Consider the following 13,617-nt stretch of genomic DNA (forward strand, 5'->3'; position numbering starts at 1 on the left):
AGCAGGGACGGACTGTGCAGCTCACCAATCAGAATTTCTGTGCCCCTCACGCACTACGCACACCCACCAACCAGAAGTGGTGTAGTTAATGAGGATGAAATGAATATAAAAGTCAGAAATGTGACAAAATGAACTGTGCACGAGTATTTGTAGCTTTTGCGATTGGGTAATTGCGTTGGTTCATATTGTAATTGCGATTGCGATAATTGTGCAGCCCTAGTTTGGACCTACAGGTCTTAAAGTTTGTCTTTGTTCTTCTGTTAAATTAATGCTGTTTGGTCCTTACAGCAAAAAAAAAAAAAAAAACATGATTCTTTATTGGTAGGTGAGTTAAAGGTCAGTAAACAGTGTGCCACTGACCAAAGCAAAGTGGAGTAATCCCCATCACAGACTAGTCTTTTAAATGTACGGTAAATGGAGATGGTCAATGTAGTCCTCAGTACTATAGTAATTTCCTGTGTATTAGCCGCATTGTGTATAAGCCGCTTAATTTTTAACTTTTTAAAAACCTGAGGGAGACCTCTCTTTTAGACACCTTCCTCCCCCCATGAAAATATGAAACTAAGGTGTGTGTGTGTGTGTGTGTGTGTGTGTGTGTGTGTGTGTGTGTGCTTCTGCTTCTGCAGAGAGAGGTGTATGAGAAGGTGTTTGAGAAGACAGCGGACCGCCACAGTGACTTCTCTCGTCTGGCGCGAGTCCTGACGGGGAACAGCATTGCCCTGGTGCTGGGAGGAGGAGGAGCCAGGTGAATAAGCAGAGCCTATCAGCAATGATTTAGCGCCCATCCGAAGTCATAGTATAACTTACAATTTAAAGTCAAGGTGTATTTAGCTTTTTTGCTTTTGTTATGTCTTGTTTTGGTGGCACTTCCATGTTTATAATACAATTATCTCCCTGAATACTAAAGGGGGAAACATACAAAAAGCACTGCATAATAATAATAATAATAATAATAATAATAATAATGTTGTTGCAATATTGTCGTTATGTTGCAATAAATATCCAACATGGACTAATAGACTTCTTTTACATTTTTGCTTTTACATTCCTCTCTAATCAAAGCCTCTATAAACCTCTAACCCAAGACAATTTTCTCTCATGTGATCGACAATAAAAAAGTTCTTGAATCCTGTCAATCCCACAGAGGGTGCTCACACGTGGGCGTGATCAAGGCTATGGAGGAGGCGGGGATCCCTATCGACATCGTGGGTGGCACTTCCATCGGCTCGTTCATCGGTGCCTTGTACGCCGAGGAGCGCAGTGCCGTGCGCGTCAAACAACGAGCGCGGGAATGGTCCAAGGTTAGTAGCAGCATCAGCATCCCATAATAGCCAGGGCTTGTGCGCCTTTTACTAGCACTGCTTAATGCTTAATCCTTCCATCACTTAGCAGAAAAGCCAGTCAGGCTATTTTAGCCATTGTTGAGTTGAACATGTGAGCATTATGATGAAGTGTATTCGTAAAGAATCCAAGCACTCCTTATCAAATTAAACCATCTTCTAACATGTGATCAGCATTATAATGTTGTGTATTTGGTAATATATTGAAACTAACCATGGCCCTAACCATTTATGTACATAGACAAGTAAAGATACCTCTTTATAAAAAAAAAAAAGAAAAAAGGCTCACTTTCTACTGGCTTGTTCTGTTTTCCTGTAGGCGATGAACTCGGTGTTCAAAACCGTACTGGATCTGACCTACCCCATCACCTCCATGTTCTCGGGCTCTGCCTTCAACACCAGCATCTCCAAGGTGTTTGAGGACAAGCAGATTGAGGTGAGCCGCACACTGGTAGCACTATAGTGTAGGGAGCATGTTAACTAACCATTAATACGTTATTAATACATGCATGTATTAGTGCTCAACAAGGTCTTTATCAAGCATCATTGCACATTTATTAGGTCTTTGCTGAACGATTTCTACTGGATGCCATTAGTGGAGAATTCAGCATTCTTGTTATCAATTTTAATCCAGCAAGGATTGTAATTTGAAACTCATTGCAGACCTGCAGACCGTTTTGTTTTGGTCCAGTGCCTTTGGTGGCTAACTCGGGCTTCTTACAAGATTCCTGCCTGTGTCTGTTCTTGTATCCCTCGTCTCTAGGACCTGTGGCTGCCCTACTTCAACGTGACCACAGACATCACCGCCTCGGCCATGCGGGTCCACCAGGACGGTGAGTGGTCACTGCACCCAGCATCTCCTCAGTCCCCCTCTATCCCCAGTATTTACCAGTCTTGTTTATTTCTTTGGTTCTTTACTTAGTGGTGTTAGCATTCGGTTTAGCGCTGCTGTTGTTTATTTAGCTGTCTAGTATTAGAAGTCAGTGTTGCTCCTTTCCTGCTCTTATCAACTGATGCTGATTAGGAATGATGACAATTAGGGACACTTCCTGCTCTGATATGCAGTTTAAACTGTGCCTTATGAAGGAACAGTGTGTAAATGTTTGCCTAAGACTTGCAATAATGACGCAGCTCTGAACAGATAAAGGAACAGGAGTATATGTTCCTCAAGATTCCTGTGAGTTTGTTTTTAATTTTTTTCCTGGTCCTGAATAAATGTAAAGAAATCCTATTAACGACCAGAAACGGATAAGATATGTGGCGCTTACAGGAATAGTGATCAATGCTGTCCTTTTTTCTTGTCTTCAGAGTTGGGTCATTGAGTCAAGCATTTTTAGACAATAAAGAGGGGTCTACCTACTAGGCCTATACCTTTTGAAATGTTTATGGCAAGACCCAGGTGCTGGTTGATAAGAGCTGGAAATATGAGTAGCATCCAGACCCTCCCTTGTTGGTGTCTTCAGGTGCCACACTGGACTCCAGAGAGTTGACTGGAAAGTACCATTTATAGGATATTGGCAGTTCAGGAGAGGACAGGGCTTGTGTAAAAGGTTGTGTAACCAATACAGGATATATACTGCTCAAAAAAATTAAGGGAACACTTCAATCATACACTGGATCGGTACTCTGGCACTGTTTGGCTCTGAGCACAAGTAAAACTTTTGAGGCGAGTGTTTTATTTTGCAAGAACTGTCCGACATTCTGTGAATGTAGTTTGAGAATGGAGATAAGGGTGGAAGGTTTCAAAAAATGTGTTTTAACAATTGTGGAAAACTGTAATTGTTCCCTTATTTTTTTTTGAGCAGTACATATACAGTACTGTATATGAAGACGGCTTACGCGTGTGAGTGTAGAATGCTTCGGGTGTAAAACTGAAACTTAACATGTAGGTTAAACCAATGAGGCCAACTCCAATGAAGGCTTGTTTTGTGTCAGTCTTGTGACATACTGATCTTGTAGATTTAGATTCAACTGCACTCTAGATTAACTTACCATTGCTTGTGATGACAGAGAACTAATGCAAGTAACCAGTACAACCATTAATGAATGGCAATTAAATGCTACTGAAAAGCAGTTAAATGCTACTTGTGATTTTGATGGAATGAAGCAGAAAGCGCTCTAGATTTTATGATCCATTAAGACAGATGTATAGTCTGTAGTATTAGATGTATTGTGAACACCTACTTGCACAATGTAGCAAGTATCAGTTGGGATCTTCACAGTCCTGTCATCTCATTAAGAGTAGAGCTAGTCCAATGCTGCATGCACCTCTCTTACTGTGTGTCAAATATATAGAATTTTGTGTGTGTGTGTGTGTGTGTGTGTATCTTGGGGGGGGGAGGGGGAGGGGCACGGGCACGACATAGCTTGGGGGTGATCTTGGATAGCATTTCTAGTATGCAATACTTTATGATTGTCACTTCATCCATGTTTGAATGTCACCACTCATGTAACGTGCATTGACTGACAAACTGATTGATTGTTGGATTGATTTGACCGCCTTGAATGTTTGCTTGTTGGTTTGTTTGAAAAGCACTTTGCCCCTTCTTAACCCAGCAGTAATTTTGTGTGTGAGGTTGATCCTGCTGCCTTGCTCAGCTCTGAGGGTTTGCACACCCTGGGAGCTGCCACCCCAAATCCAGCACATCATTGGCACATCCAAAGGATCAATTCATTGCTTTACGAGTTTGATCATTTTTGCTTCAAAATGATCTTCTAAAAATGTAACAGTCTGTTGTGAAGGCTGAACAGCTCACGATAATTTTTGGCAAATGTATTTTCTGTCCGTTTCATTGGAATTAGTAAGATCTATAGATCTAGTAAGAATTTTCTCATCCACCGATTGGTGAATAACTGCTGGCTTTGGGGTGCCTTGGGCTGGGGGTTCCAGGCCTGTGCTTGTGAACGTGCACCTGGCATGCCCTGACTAACTTTGAGGGCCAAGCTTGTCCCCCTCTCTCTCTCTCTCTCTCTCTCTCTCTCTCTCTCTCTCTCTCTCTCTCTCTCTCTCTCTCTCTCTCTCTCCTCTATTTTCTTTTCTTCCTGTATTTCTCTATCCCTCGTTTCCTTCATCTCTCTCTCTCTCTCTCTCTCCTCAGCCATGGTTTTGCATTCATTTAGACCTCCACACAAACACCACACTCAAACTCTCCACCATTGACAACCCCATCTCCACCACTGTCCTCTTTTGTCTTCATTAAACAACATCCATTCCCATCTAGCGGTGAATGTCTTCGATCACCTAAAAAGCTTCCACTCCCAAGTGGCACTGTGCGTTTCCCCTTCACTCGTTCATTTTGCACCCCCCCTTTCATTCTGTGATGGTGGGAAAGAATAAGCATTTTCCTTTACAATCTAAAAAAAAAGCATAACTGTAATCATATTATGTAGCTCCATTGCTTCTGCTGACTTGCTCTAAAACAAAAGATGCTTTCTGCTTAGCCTACCCTGCTAGCACTTCCTGCTGTAGAGGTGTCTTGCCCCTCAATTCCTGTCTCCCCCTCGGTGACACTGTTGAGCGACCTCACCAGGATCCAGAACATTCTCTCTGCTACTTTCTGCCCCCCCCCCCCCCCCCCCCCCCCCCCGCGCTTTAAAAAAAAAAAAATCCACGCTGTCTTCTTTTTTTCGTGCCATTTTCTTTGGCTAGCTATACTCTCTTAGCTTACAATCTGTCACAGCACATATTGCAAGGAGTCTTACTGGTGATGCAAGGACCTGATGCAGCCTGTTATGCAGTGCCAGCTGAGAAGGGTGAAGCACCTGAGATCACAGAGCCTCCTTCTGCTGTGTTGTGTATTTTCCAACTTGGCTTGACCAACAGCTTGGTCTCTCTCTCTCTCTCTCTCTCTCTCTCTCTCTCTCCTCCTCTCTCTCTCTCTCTCTCCTCTCTCTCTCTCCCCTCCTCTCTCTCTCCTCTCCTCTCTCTCTCTCTCTCTCTCTCACTTTCATTGTCTATCTGTGTGTGTGTGCTTTCTGCAAATACTTCATAAGCTTTTTTTTTTTTTTTTCTCTCTTTTATCTTAGTTGCTTAAACCACTCATTTCTTGCTAACATGTGCATTATGCTAACGCTAATCCTCACTAAGAAACCGGAATAAGCATTGACTAAACCCACACAGATATATGTTTGAGATTAGTGTATGTTTGGATTACAAAGCCAGTTTAATGTACTACAGACAGTTCAGATGTATCTAGAGAGGTGTATACGCATGTCTCAGGGGCCTATAGCATGTAGAGCATAGCTTACGTAAACATCTGTAAATCACTACGTTTAGTCGACCTAGCCCTGGTTATTTGATCTCTTTAGCTGAAGTACAAGCAGGGGTTTCTCCCTTGTGAGCCCTTTCCAGTGTTGACCCTGTTGTTCCTTCACTTCACCTGTGTCCTGTCTCTGGTATTTTCACCTCCTCCACTCGCTCTTTCTTCTCAGTGGCCTGTCCTCCTCTCCTCTCACTTCACCTCCTTCACCTTCACTTTCTCTCACTTCCTCACGTCACCTCTGTCTGTTTGACTCTTCTTCTTCCTTCTCCCATCACTCCCTTTCTCTCTATATTTATTTCCGTCCTCATCTCCTGCTCTTTCTTTGATCTATTGACTGTTTCACTCTGTTTCTTTCTGGCAATCTCGTACTCTCTCTTTCACTTTCACGTCATCTCTCTCTCTCTCTCTCTCTCTCTCTCTCTCTCTCTCTCTCTCTCTCTCTCTCTCTCTCTCTCGCTGTCCCCTCCCTCCCATCCTCTCTCTCTCTCTCTCTCTCTCACCCACCACCCTTCTCTCTCTCTCTCTCATCCCTGTCACTATATCTCTCTGTCCCCCTCTGTGTTGGGGGGGGGGGGGGCTGCTGTGGTCCATTTTGATTTACTCTCCATCTTCATTTGACAGGCTCAGTGTGGCGCTATGTTAGAGCCAGTGCGTCCTACACCCCCTATTTACCTCCTCTCTGCGACCCCAAGGATGGTCACCTGCTTGTGGATGGTTGCTATGTAAACAATGTCCCAGGTCAGAGCTCTGCCCACCCCATAACGACCAAACCCTCCCTCCCTTCAACACAACAACAACCACAACCACCACCAACAACACTACTTTTTCCAACTCCCAACTCCCTCAAACAAAGAACGGCAAAAAAAAAAAAAAACACACATGAAGTAGTTCCCTTTGACAACAGTCAACGGCTACCCTCCCCCTCCTTTCCAACACACCTCCCCAATCAACCTTCCCTTATTCCTGATTGCTTGCACATTGGGAACCCCATGGCTTGGAAGGAATCACCAAGGCAGACAGTACACAATGGAAAAGAAGGTCTGGGTTCTCGCCCTAAACCTTCCACATCTGTTTGTCCATCTAAGACTCCCGTTGGTAAAAAAAAAAAATTGGCCTTAAACTAAAACAACAACTAACAAAAAAAATAAAAATAAAAAAATAAAACTCAGAAGAACAACTCCCAGTTGAATTTTACAAATTAACATTGCTCCAATTTCCGCGGTCCTGGTGTAACTTCTCCATCCAGAATGGCAGTGGTGTTAGGCAGCAGGTCCTTATCCCTGGGTCGAACATGCATGAGCTCTCTACCTCCGGTTCTGGGGAAAAGAGCTTCCTCTTCCTTCTTCCTTCCATAATTGTGCTTCCCCCAGCACAGTATATATGCATCCATATGCTTGTGCCTCCATCCTTATTGCCATTCCTGATCGTGAAAGCTGGCTGCATTTGAGATATGAGCGTCATCCACACTTCTTCCAATATAGTGTTGGAAGTGGAGTTGGAGTGTTAGAAAGGTTCAGCATACCCATCAAGTTTTGGTTGACTTAATGTCTCTGCATGGCCTTGATTTCTGGTTAGGATGGAACAGGGATCAGAAATAATTTAGTGGTGGGCCTGGTCAATGCTGTTCTGAATTGTTTGCTAATTTTTTAGCAACATTAGATAATGAAAACACTCAGGAAGGGAAACAGTTGACAAGGGTCTACAGTGTCCCTTTTTTTGTAGTTTAAGTCTTTATGTTGATACCTCTGAGCATTTTGTATTTGTTTAGCTGTTTGGTTGTTTGTTTTTTTTACTATTGCCATCTTTACTTCATGTGGCTGTCGGGCTGCTGTTTTTCGTGGTCTTCCATTTGTTTTGTTTTTTTGTTTGTTTGTTTGTTTATTTGTTTGTTTGTTTGTTCCCTCCACTCTCCTCTGTCGCACAAGCAAGCACTTTCAATGCGGCTGGAGCTTTGCTGAATGCACACTGGCTTTGCCTCTCTTGTGTGTATGTGCGCGCATGTTGATACGAGCGCTATCAACATCTCTATCTAAGCTATGGACTGTTGACCCAATTACCCCTCAGGAATCTACCGGGCACAATCAGCATGGGCCAGTGTTCTGGATCCTGTATGAACCTGTGGTTCATATGTATTGGTGATGAAATGCTTTAAGAGACCAACCCCCCCCCTTCAGAAATCAAAATGGCTGACTGACGAGTCTGACTCGGTTCAGTGTGTGATTTGTTCACCTTCGCCTCTGCCTAACTGGTGATCTTGTATTACCCCATGCTACTGTCTTTCCCCCCCTCCAAAAAACCTCACGCAATACATTTGTCACACACACCGCCTCGCTCTCTCTGTCTCTCTTGTTTGATACGTGGTGCTCCTTCTCCTTCCAACCCATGCTGTTGCAGCCAGCCTTGTCCTCCCCCCTGCGGCTGCTGCTGCTGACGCCCCCTGCTGGCTATGCATGGTAGAGCAGGTCAGGATTGGCTGGCTGCCCCCCCATAAAAATGTGTTCACTGACGGATCTCCAAAACCTGTCTGCGCAGATCCTCTGGCTGCCACTGTGCAAGGAAGGACATTACAGTAATGAGGCTAGATTTGTTGTGAATTTTTGAAGCCATGTGATACCTGATTTGACAAAAAAAACAAAAACAAAAAAAACAAGAAAGCTCATAGATTGATGCTATTGAACAGGGTTATTTTTGTCCCACCATGCCAGAGGCCAGAGGTTTTTTAGAAGACTGTTTGGAGATCAGTCTACCTCATGGGCCCCAATTCCAAACCTACTCCACTCCCCCTACCACCTTGTATGTATCATACACAGTAGTACAAGCTGCGGGGGCTTTGGTTATGGGTATGGAACGGTCATGAGGTAGGCTGGACCAAAGGCTTTGCTCCATCCTTGGGTCGACCGTTAAAAGTGTGAGCTGTGCCGCCCGCCCCAACTGTTTTCGCCCTCGACTCCTGCTTATGGTCGACCTGAGTGTGCTATTGCAGCGCAGTTACTAATCACTCGAGTCGGTTTTGCGGTTCACCCCGATGCGTATCTGAGACGATATTGAGATGTTATCCTCCTCCTCCTCCTCCTCCTCCCCTCCTGCCTTCGGTGTGCCAGGCTCTCTGTGGCGCTATGTGCGGGCGAGCATGACCCTCTCGGGGTACCTGCCGCCCCTCTGCGACCCTAAAGACGGCAACTTGCTCATGGACGGTGGCTACATCAACAACCTCCCAGGCAAGTACGGGTCGGCTGCTGTGACCAACCAATCACCCACTCCCCCGCCACCCACCTCCACCACCGGCCATCAAGCCTGCCCCTGAGAAGGAGGAGACTAGGGGTACCAAGGGGTAGCGCGTAGGGGGAGAGAATGTTAGATGATAAGGAGGTAGTTCACAACAGTATGGGGAGGGGGGAAGGGGTATTTGAGATTCTGGGCCAGGTAAGTAGTAAGTACACCCGTTATGTACGTCCGTATAGAAAGAGGGTAGCTGAAGTGGTCCCTGCCTTTTCCACCTGAGCTAACTTGTGTGACAGAGGTATTTTCCCTCTGATCAAACCATGAAATTTACCATAATGAATGAGCTCTTAAAGCAGTGAAGGATCCAGTTTGCGTCTCAAGTAAAATGAGATGGTGTCTGTTCTATTTTCCTTTCTTGAAACGACATGACACCCCTTTATTTTGCAATTCTTTCCCATTTGAACCCATATCTGAAACCTTTTCAAATTTGTATGTGTAGTCTAAATAAACGGTTCACGTCGTACTTTGCGAGTTCTCCATCATAAGTGCAAGTGAACACGTGAGATGGTCTGAGTTCTGGGTTGATGTTTCGATGACCACTTCTCCTCAGATGGAAAAGGCAGTGCACAGAGACTAGACTAGCTGCCCAATTTGCTGATGTATTAAGCAAGCGTGAGGGACAGTGCTATTCTGCCCAGTGGTCCCACGACCGTGTGGAATTCAGGCTTAAATTGCAATCTGCTCTGGTGTGTGGTTGGGGGGGGGGGTTATTAAAACTTTACCCCTCTGTGATCTGGACCCAGTGAACATTGACACTGGTTACATTTCTGTTCATGAACTGCCTTGTTTCCCATAATCTGCACCACACACCAGACTGAAGAGTCTCTATCCAGTTGAAATGTAATGTAATGTTACATATAACTAAAAAAGAAAAAATAATTTTAACAGCTTGCTAATTATAACAAAAGGGGCTTTGCTATTTATTGTAAGATGGAATTACTCACATTTCCTTAATTGTTCTATTGCAACTGGAGAGAAGGCTGAAACATCTGGAGATTTTTCTGCATGCCATAATAATTCAATAAATTAAGGTATTACATTTACTCCAGAAGTACTTCCCGCAAAGGAGGGTTTGCTTACTTGCCGCACTTGAGCACCTTAACTCCCACTGCTGTGTTAGGAGATTGCACCACATTACCTCAGCAATACCTTTATTGTCTTATTATAGCACACAGAACAAGCTCACTTTCCTTCAGTTGTGTTACTTACTGCATGCATCTGAGGTAAATGTTACGATAAATATTGATTCTTTTAATTAAGGGAGGAAATTCAAACCATGTCTCACAAATGAGTGTTGAAAGGGAAAAAATGCTTCTAAATTCCATTTTTGCCTCTTTGTATGATCCCAACAAGATACTTTTTTTGTGCGGCATGGTTGCACTTTCTTTGAGATATCTGCATGTGTCTGGCCCCTTCTAGACATGCCGAAGTCTTTCAGAACTGTAAAAATGTAAAGTATTAAGTACCAAGTACCAAACAACAGGCTCCATAGATCTGAGCTATTGCAGCCGTTTGATGCTTTGATTGCGGTGACCCGGTCACCATTCCCACCTGACCTTTGGCAGCTTCTATGGGCTGGCATCACATCAGATATCTCCTGTGAACCTCAAGTGATTAGTGTTACCCAGCTGACACACTGTTTCACTGCATTGCCACATTACCTAATTTGATTAATTAATTACCGTAAGGCTTTCTAAGGGCTTCATTGGCATTGCGTGGGAGAAGTTATTGGTTACTGGTCACATTGGCCAGAGAAAGTAGGTGCATTTATTAAGATAAAAAGATGTACAGTTGCCTGTGCAATGAAATTGGGGCAGCCGTGGCCTACTGATTAGCACTTCGGACCTGTAACCGGAGGGTTGCCGGTTCGAACCCCGACCAGTAGGCACAGCTGAAGTGCCCTTGAGCAAGGCACCTAACCCCTCACTGCTCCCCGAGCGCCGCTGTTGATGCAGGCAGCATCTGTGGCGTGATTAGTGTGTGCTTCACCTCACTGTGTGTATACTGTGTGCTGTGTGTGTTTCACTAATTCACAGATTGGGATAAATGCAGAGACCAAATTTCCCTCACGGGATCAAAAGAGTATTTATACTTATACTTATACTTAAATTTGGGTTGCTACAGGCAACTGTACAATGACAATTAAGGCTATGCAATCGGGCATAAAATGTGGCAAAGCAGTGTGACGTGCATACCAGTGCTTTTTTATTGATGTGTGTTGCTCAACGATAACACTAGTCTGGTTTCTCCCACAAACACGTTCACGATGACCGCGGATGTGCCTTGTGTTTGGTCCGTTTGTCCGTTTGCAACGTCTCACGTCCTATAGCTGACATCGCCAGGACGCTTGGTGCCAAGACCGTCATTGCCATCGACGTGGGCAGCCAAGACGAGACGGACCTCTGCAACTATGGTGATAGCCTCTCGGGCTTCTGGTTGCTGTGGAAACGAATCAATCCCTGGGCAGAAAAAGTCAAGGTGACCCAGTGATAAAATGGATCTCAGTTTGAAATGTTTTCAGTCAGTGCCCCTTGTTGGAGTTCTGGTCTTGGTACTAGGGGTTTGACTAGGGGTTAGCCGACTATTAAAATCACTGGTTGATGCTGTAGGAAGCAGTCAACTAGTTTTGGAATAACTGGATAAAGGCTATACTAAGCAAGCGGGCCACACATTCCAATGTATTGAAGTACTTCACTGAAAAATGAGGCCTGTTCAACAGTGGCATTTAAAGTTGTATACAGCTGTACTAAAGTACAGTTAGAACATATCTGCTATGGATAACCATCTACAGATGAAGCCCTGGCATGCCAACAGTTTGCACTAGCAGTAATGTTAGCACCAGGACTGCTGGTGTATAATGACTAGTTGACAACTATTATGAAAAACTTGTCAACTGGTAGAAATCAGTAGTTGTGAAACCCCTACTTGATGAGCTATAGTGTCTCTCCCGTACCCATGAGTTTGGAGCGCTAGCGTTGGTGAAGATTGCGGAATATATCAAAACTGAACAAATAGAGCACACAAATGTAATAAGTAACTAAAGAAAAACAAAAATGGGCCATCATGGCTCATGATGAAAGAAAGGCATTTGGGTGCAACTCTAGCAAAGGTGTCAAAACATTGATCCTCAGTTTGTTGGAATTAAACTCAACATTCGTGACCCCTGACCTCTGGGTTTGCCCAGGTTCCCGACATGGCGGAGATCCAGTCGAGGCTGGCGTACGTCTCGTGCGTGCGGCAGCTCGAGCTGGTGAAGAAGAGTGCGTACTGTGAGTACATCCGGCCGCCCATTGACCGCTTCAAGACCATGGACTTTGGCAAGTTTGACGAGATCTATGTGAGTGTCACCACAGCCCTTATATTATTTGCTTTACTTTTTAATTTCTTTTCAATAGTTGTTGATGTGATTTTATAAAATCAGTGTGTACACAGTCAGTAAGATCCCATTCGTGTTTCCACCAGTTAATGGAAACAATATTTAATTTTTTATGCACGTTGTGTAAAACGTGTGCACATGCTGATGGTTAAATTGGTCCACCATCTATAGTTTCCACAATAGTCAGACTAGAATAGGCTAATGACTAGAAAAATGGGACCATTAGGCATTGCGACTGCTGTCCATCTATTTGACTCCACTGCTTGACCAATGCGGTGGCCTTTGTGCAGGACGTGGGGTTTCAGCATGGTAAGCTGCTCTTCACGGGCTGGGCTCGTGGTGACCTCATCGAGAACATGCTGAAAGACCACCGGTCGGCCGACTACAACGACAGCAAGAAGACCGACGTGAGGATTTCCCTTCACTCTTTTTGCCCGTCAATAGAAATAGAAATCGACTATCTTATGCACTCTTTCATCAATAGAAATAGAAATCAACCCTTTAATGCACTCTTCATTCATCAATAGAAATGAAAATCAGCCCTTTATACACTCCTCATTCATCAATAGAAATCAACCCTTTTTATGCACTCGTACATCAATAGAAATCCACCCTTTTTATGCACTCGTACATCAATAGAAATCAACCCTTTTTATGCACTCGTACATCAATAGAAATCAACCCAAATCCACCCTCATCACCCCAGCACTGTTGATGGCCAGATGTGTAATGGCTACTGATGGTCATTATTTTTCTGTTGTTGTTTTGCAGACCTGTACATGCACAGGAGCCGACTTCACAGACCTGGCTGAGATTGTGTCCCGGATTGAACCAGTCCAGGGCTTTGTAGCTGCTGATGGTCAGTCTATAACATATTTAGCCTCAAAATAGGTGTTAGCATTTGCATAAAAATAATTTAAATTTAAAAATAACATTTAGAAAATGGGAACTAGAGATTCATTTTCTCGTATTTGAAACGTGGTTTACGAATGCCCAGAGCCGCTTATTGGGCGCTACAAATGTCTATCAAATGCATCTGTACGTAGCTCATAACGGCTTCGGTGTGTCGTCATCGTATTGCTGCCCTCGCTCCGTTCTGTGATATAACGTGAATAAAATTGCGCGCGTAAGGCATCATGGGGAAAACCCAGGCTAGGGTGCTGTGTAAATTGTAAATTAAAAACCAAATGCTCTGGTTTGCCTTGCAGCGGAGGAGTCTGACTGCCTGACGGAGTACGAGGAGGACGGAATGGACACTGTGCGGGAGGAGGAGGGCGAGGAAGAGGAGGACGATGGCGACGACCCGGATGACCACTCTCCTGGCGAGTGGGGGGGCCCCAACGGAGTGTTCCAGGCG

The 13,617-nt window shown here is 44.4% G+C and overlaps 1 protein-coding gene across 8 annotated transcripts in view; it reads left to right on the plus strand.

The window, feature by feature from the left end:
• Positions 1 to 13,617, plus strand: part of pnpla6 (patatin-like phospholipase domain containing 6) — a 50,650-nt gene that overhangs the window by 33,560 nt on the left and 3,473 nt on the right. For 4 of the 8 annotated variants that reach the window (XM_042105566.1, XM_042105569.1, XM_042105567.1 and 1 more), the window contains 10 exons: positions 627 to 745; positions 1,145 to 1,301; positions 1,660 to 1,776; positions 2,104 to 2,173; positions 8,704 to 8,820; positions 11,214 to 11,362; positions 12,069 to 12,221; positions 12,551 to 12,667; positions 13,032 to 13,119; positions 13,469 to 13,617. In XM_042105566.1, coding sequence (XP_041961500.1) covers positions 627 to 745; positions 1,145 to 1,301; positions 1,660 to 1,776; positions 2,104 to 2,173; positions 8,704 to 8,820; positions 11,214 to 11,362; positions 12,069 to 12,221; positions 12,551 to 12,667; positions 13,032 to 13,119; positions 13,469 to 13,617 — 1,236 coding nt within the window. Of the gene's footprint in view, positions 1 to 626; positions 746 to 1,144; positions 1,302 to 1,659; positions 1,777 to 2,103; positions 2,174 to 6,223; positions 6,341 to 7,666; positions 8,654 to 8,703; positions 10,781 to 11,213; positions 11,363 to 12,068; positions 12,222 to 12,550; positions 12,668 to 13,031; positions 13,120 to 13,468 lie in introns of those variants that run through there. The other 4 variants (XM_042105565.1, XM_042105568.1, XM_042105571.1 and 1 more) reach the window with 3 other exon arrangements.

This window comes from Alosa sapidissima, chromosome 9, assembly GCF_018492685.1.
Source record: "Alosa sapidissima isolate fAloSap1 chromosome 9, fAloSap1.pri, whole genome shotgun sequence".
Taxonomy (NCBI): domain Eukaryota; kingdom Metazoa; phylum Chordata; class Actinopteri; order Clupeiformes; family Clupeidae; genus Alosa; species Alosa sapidissima.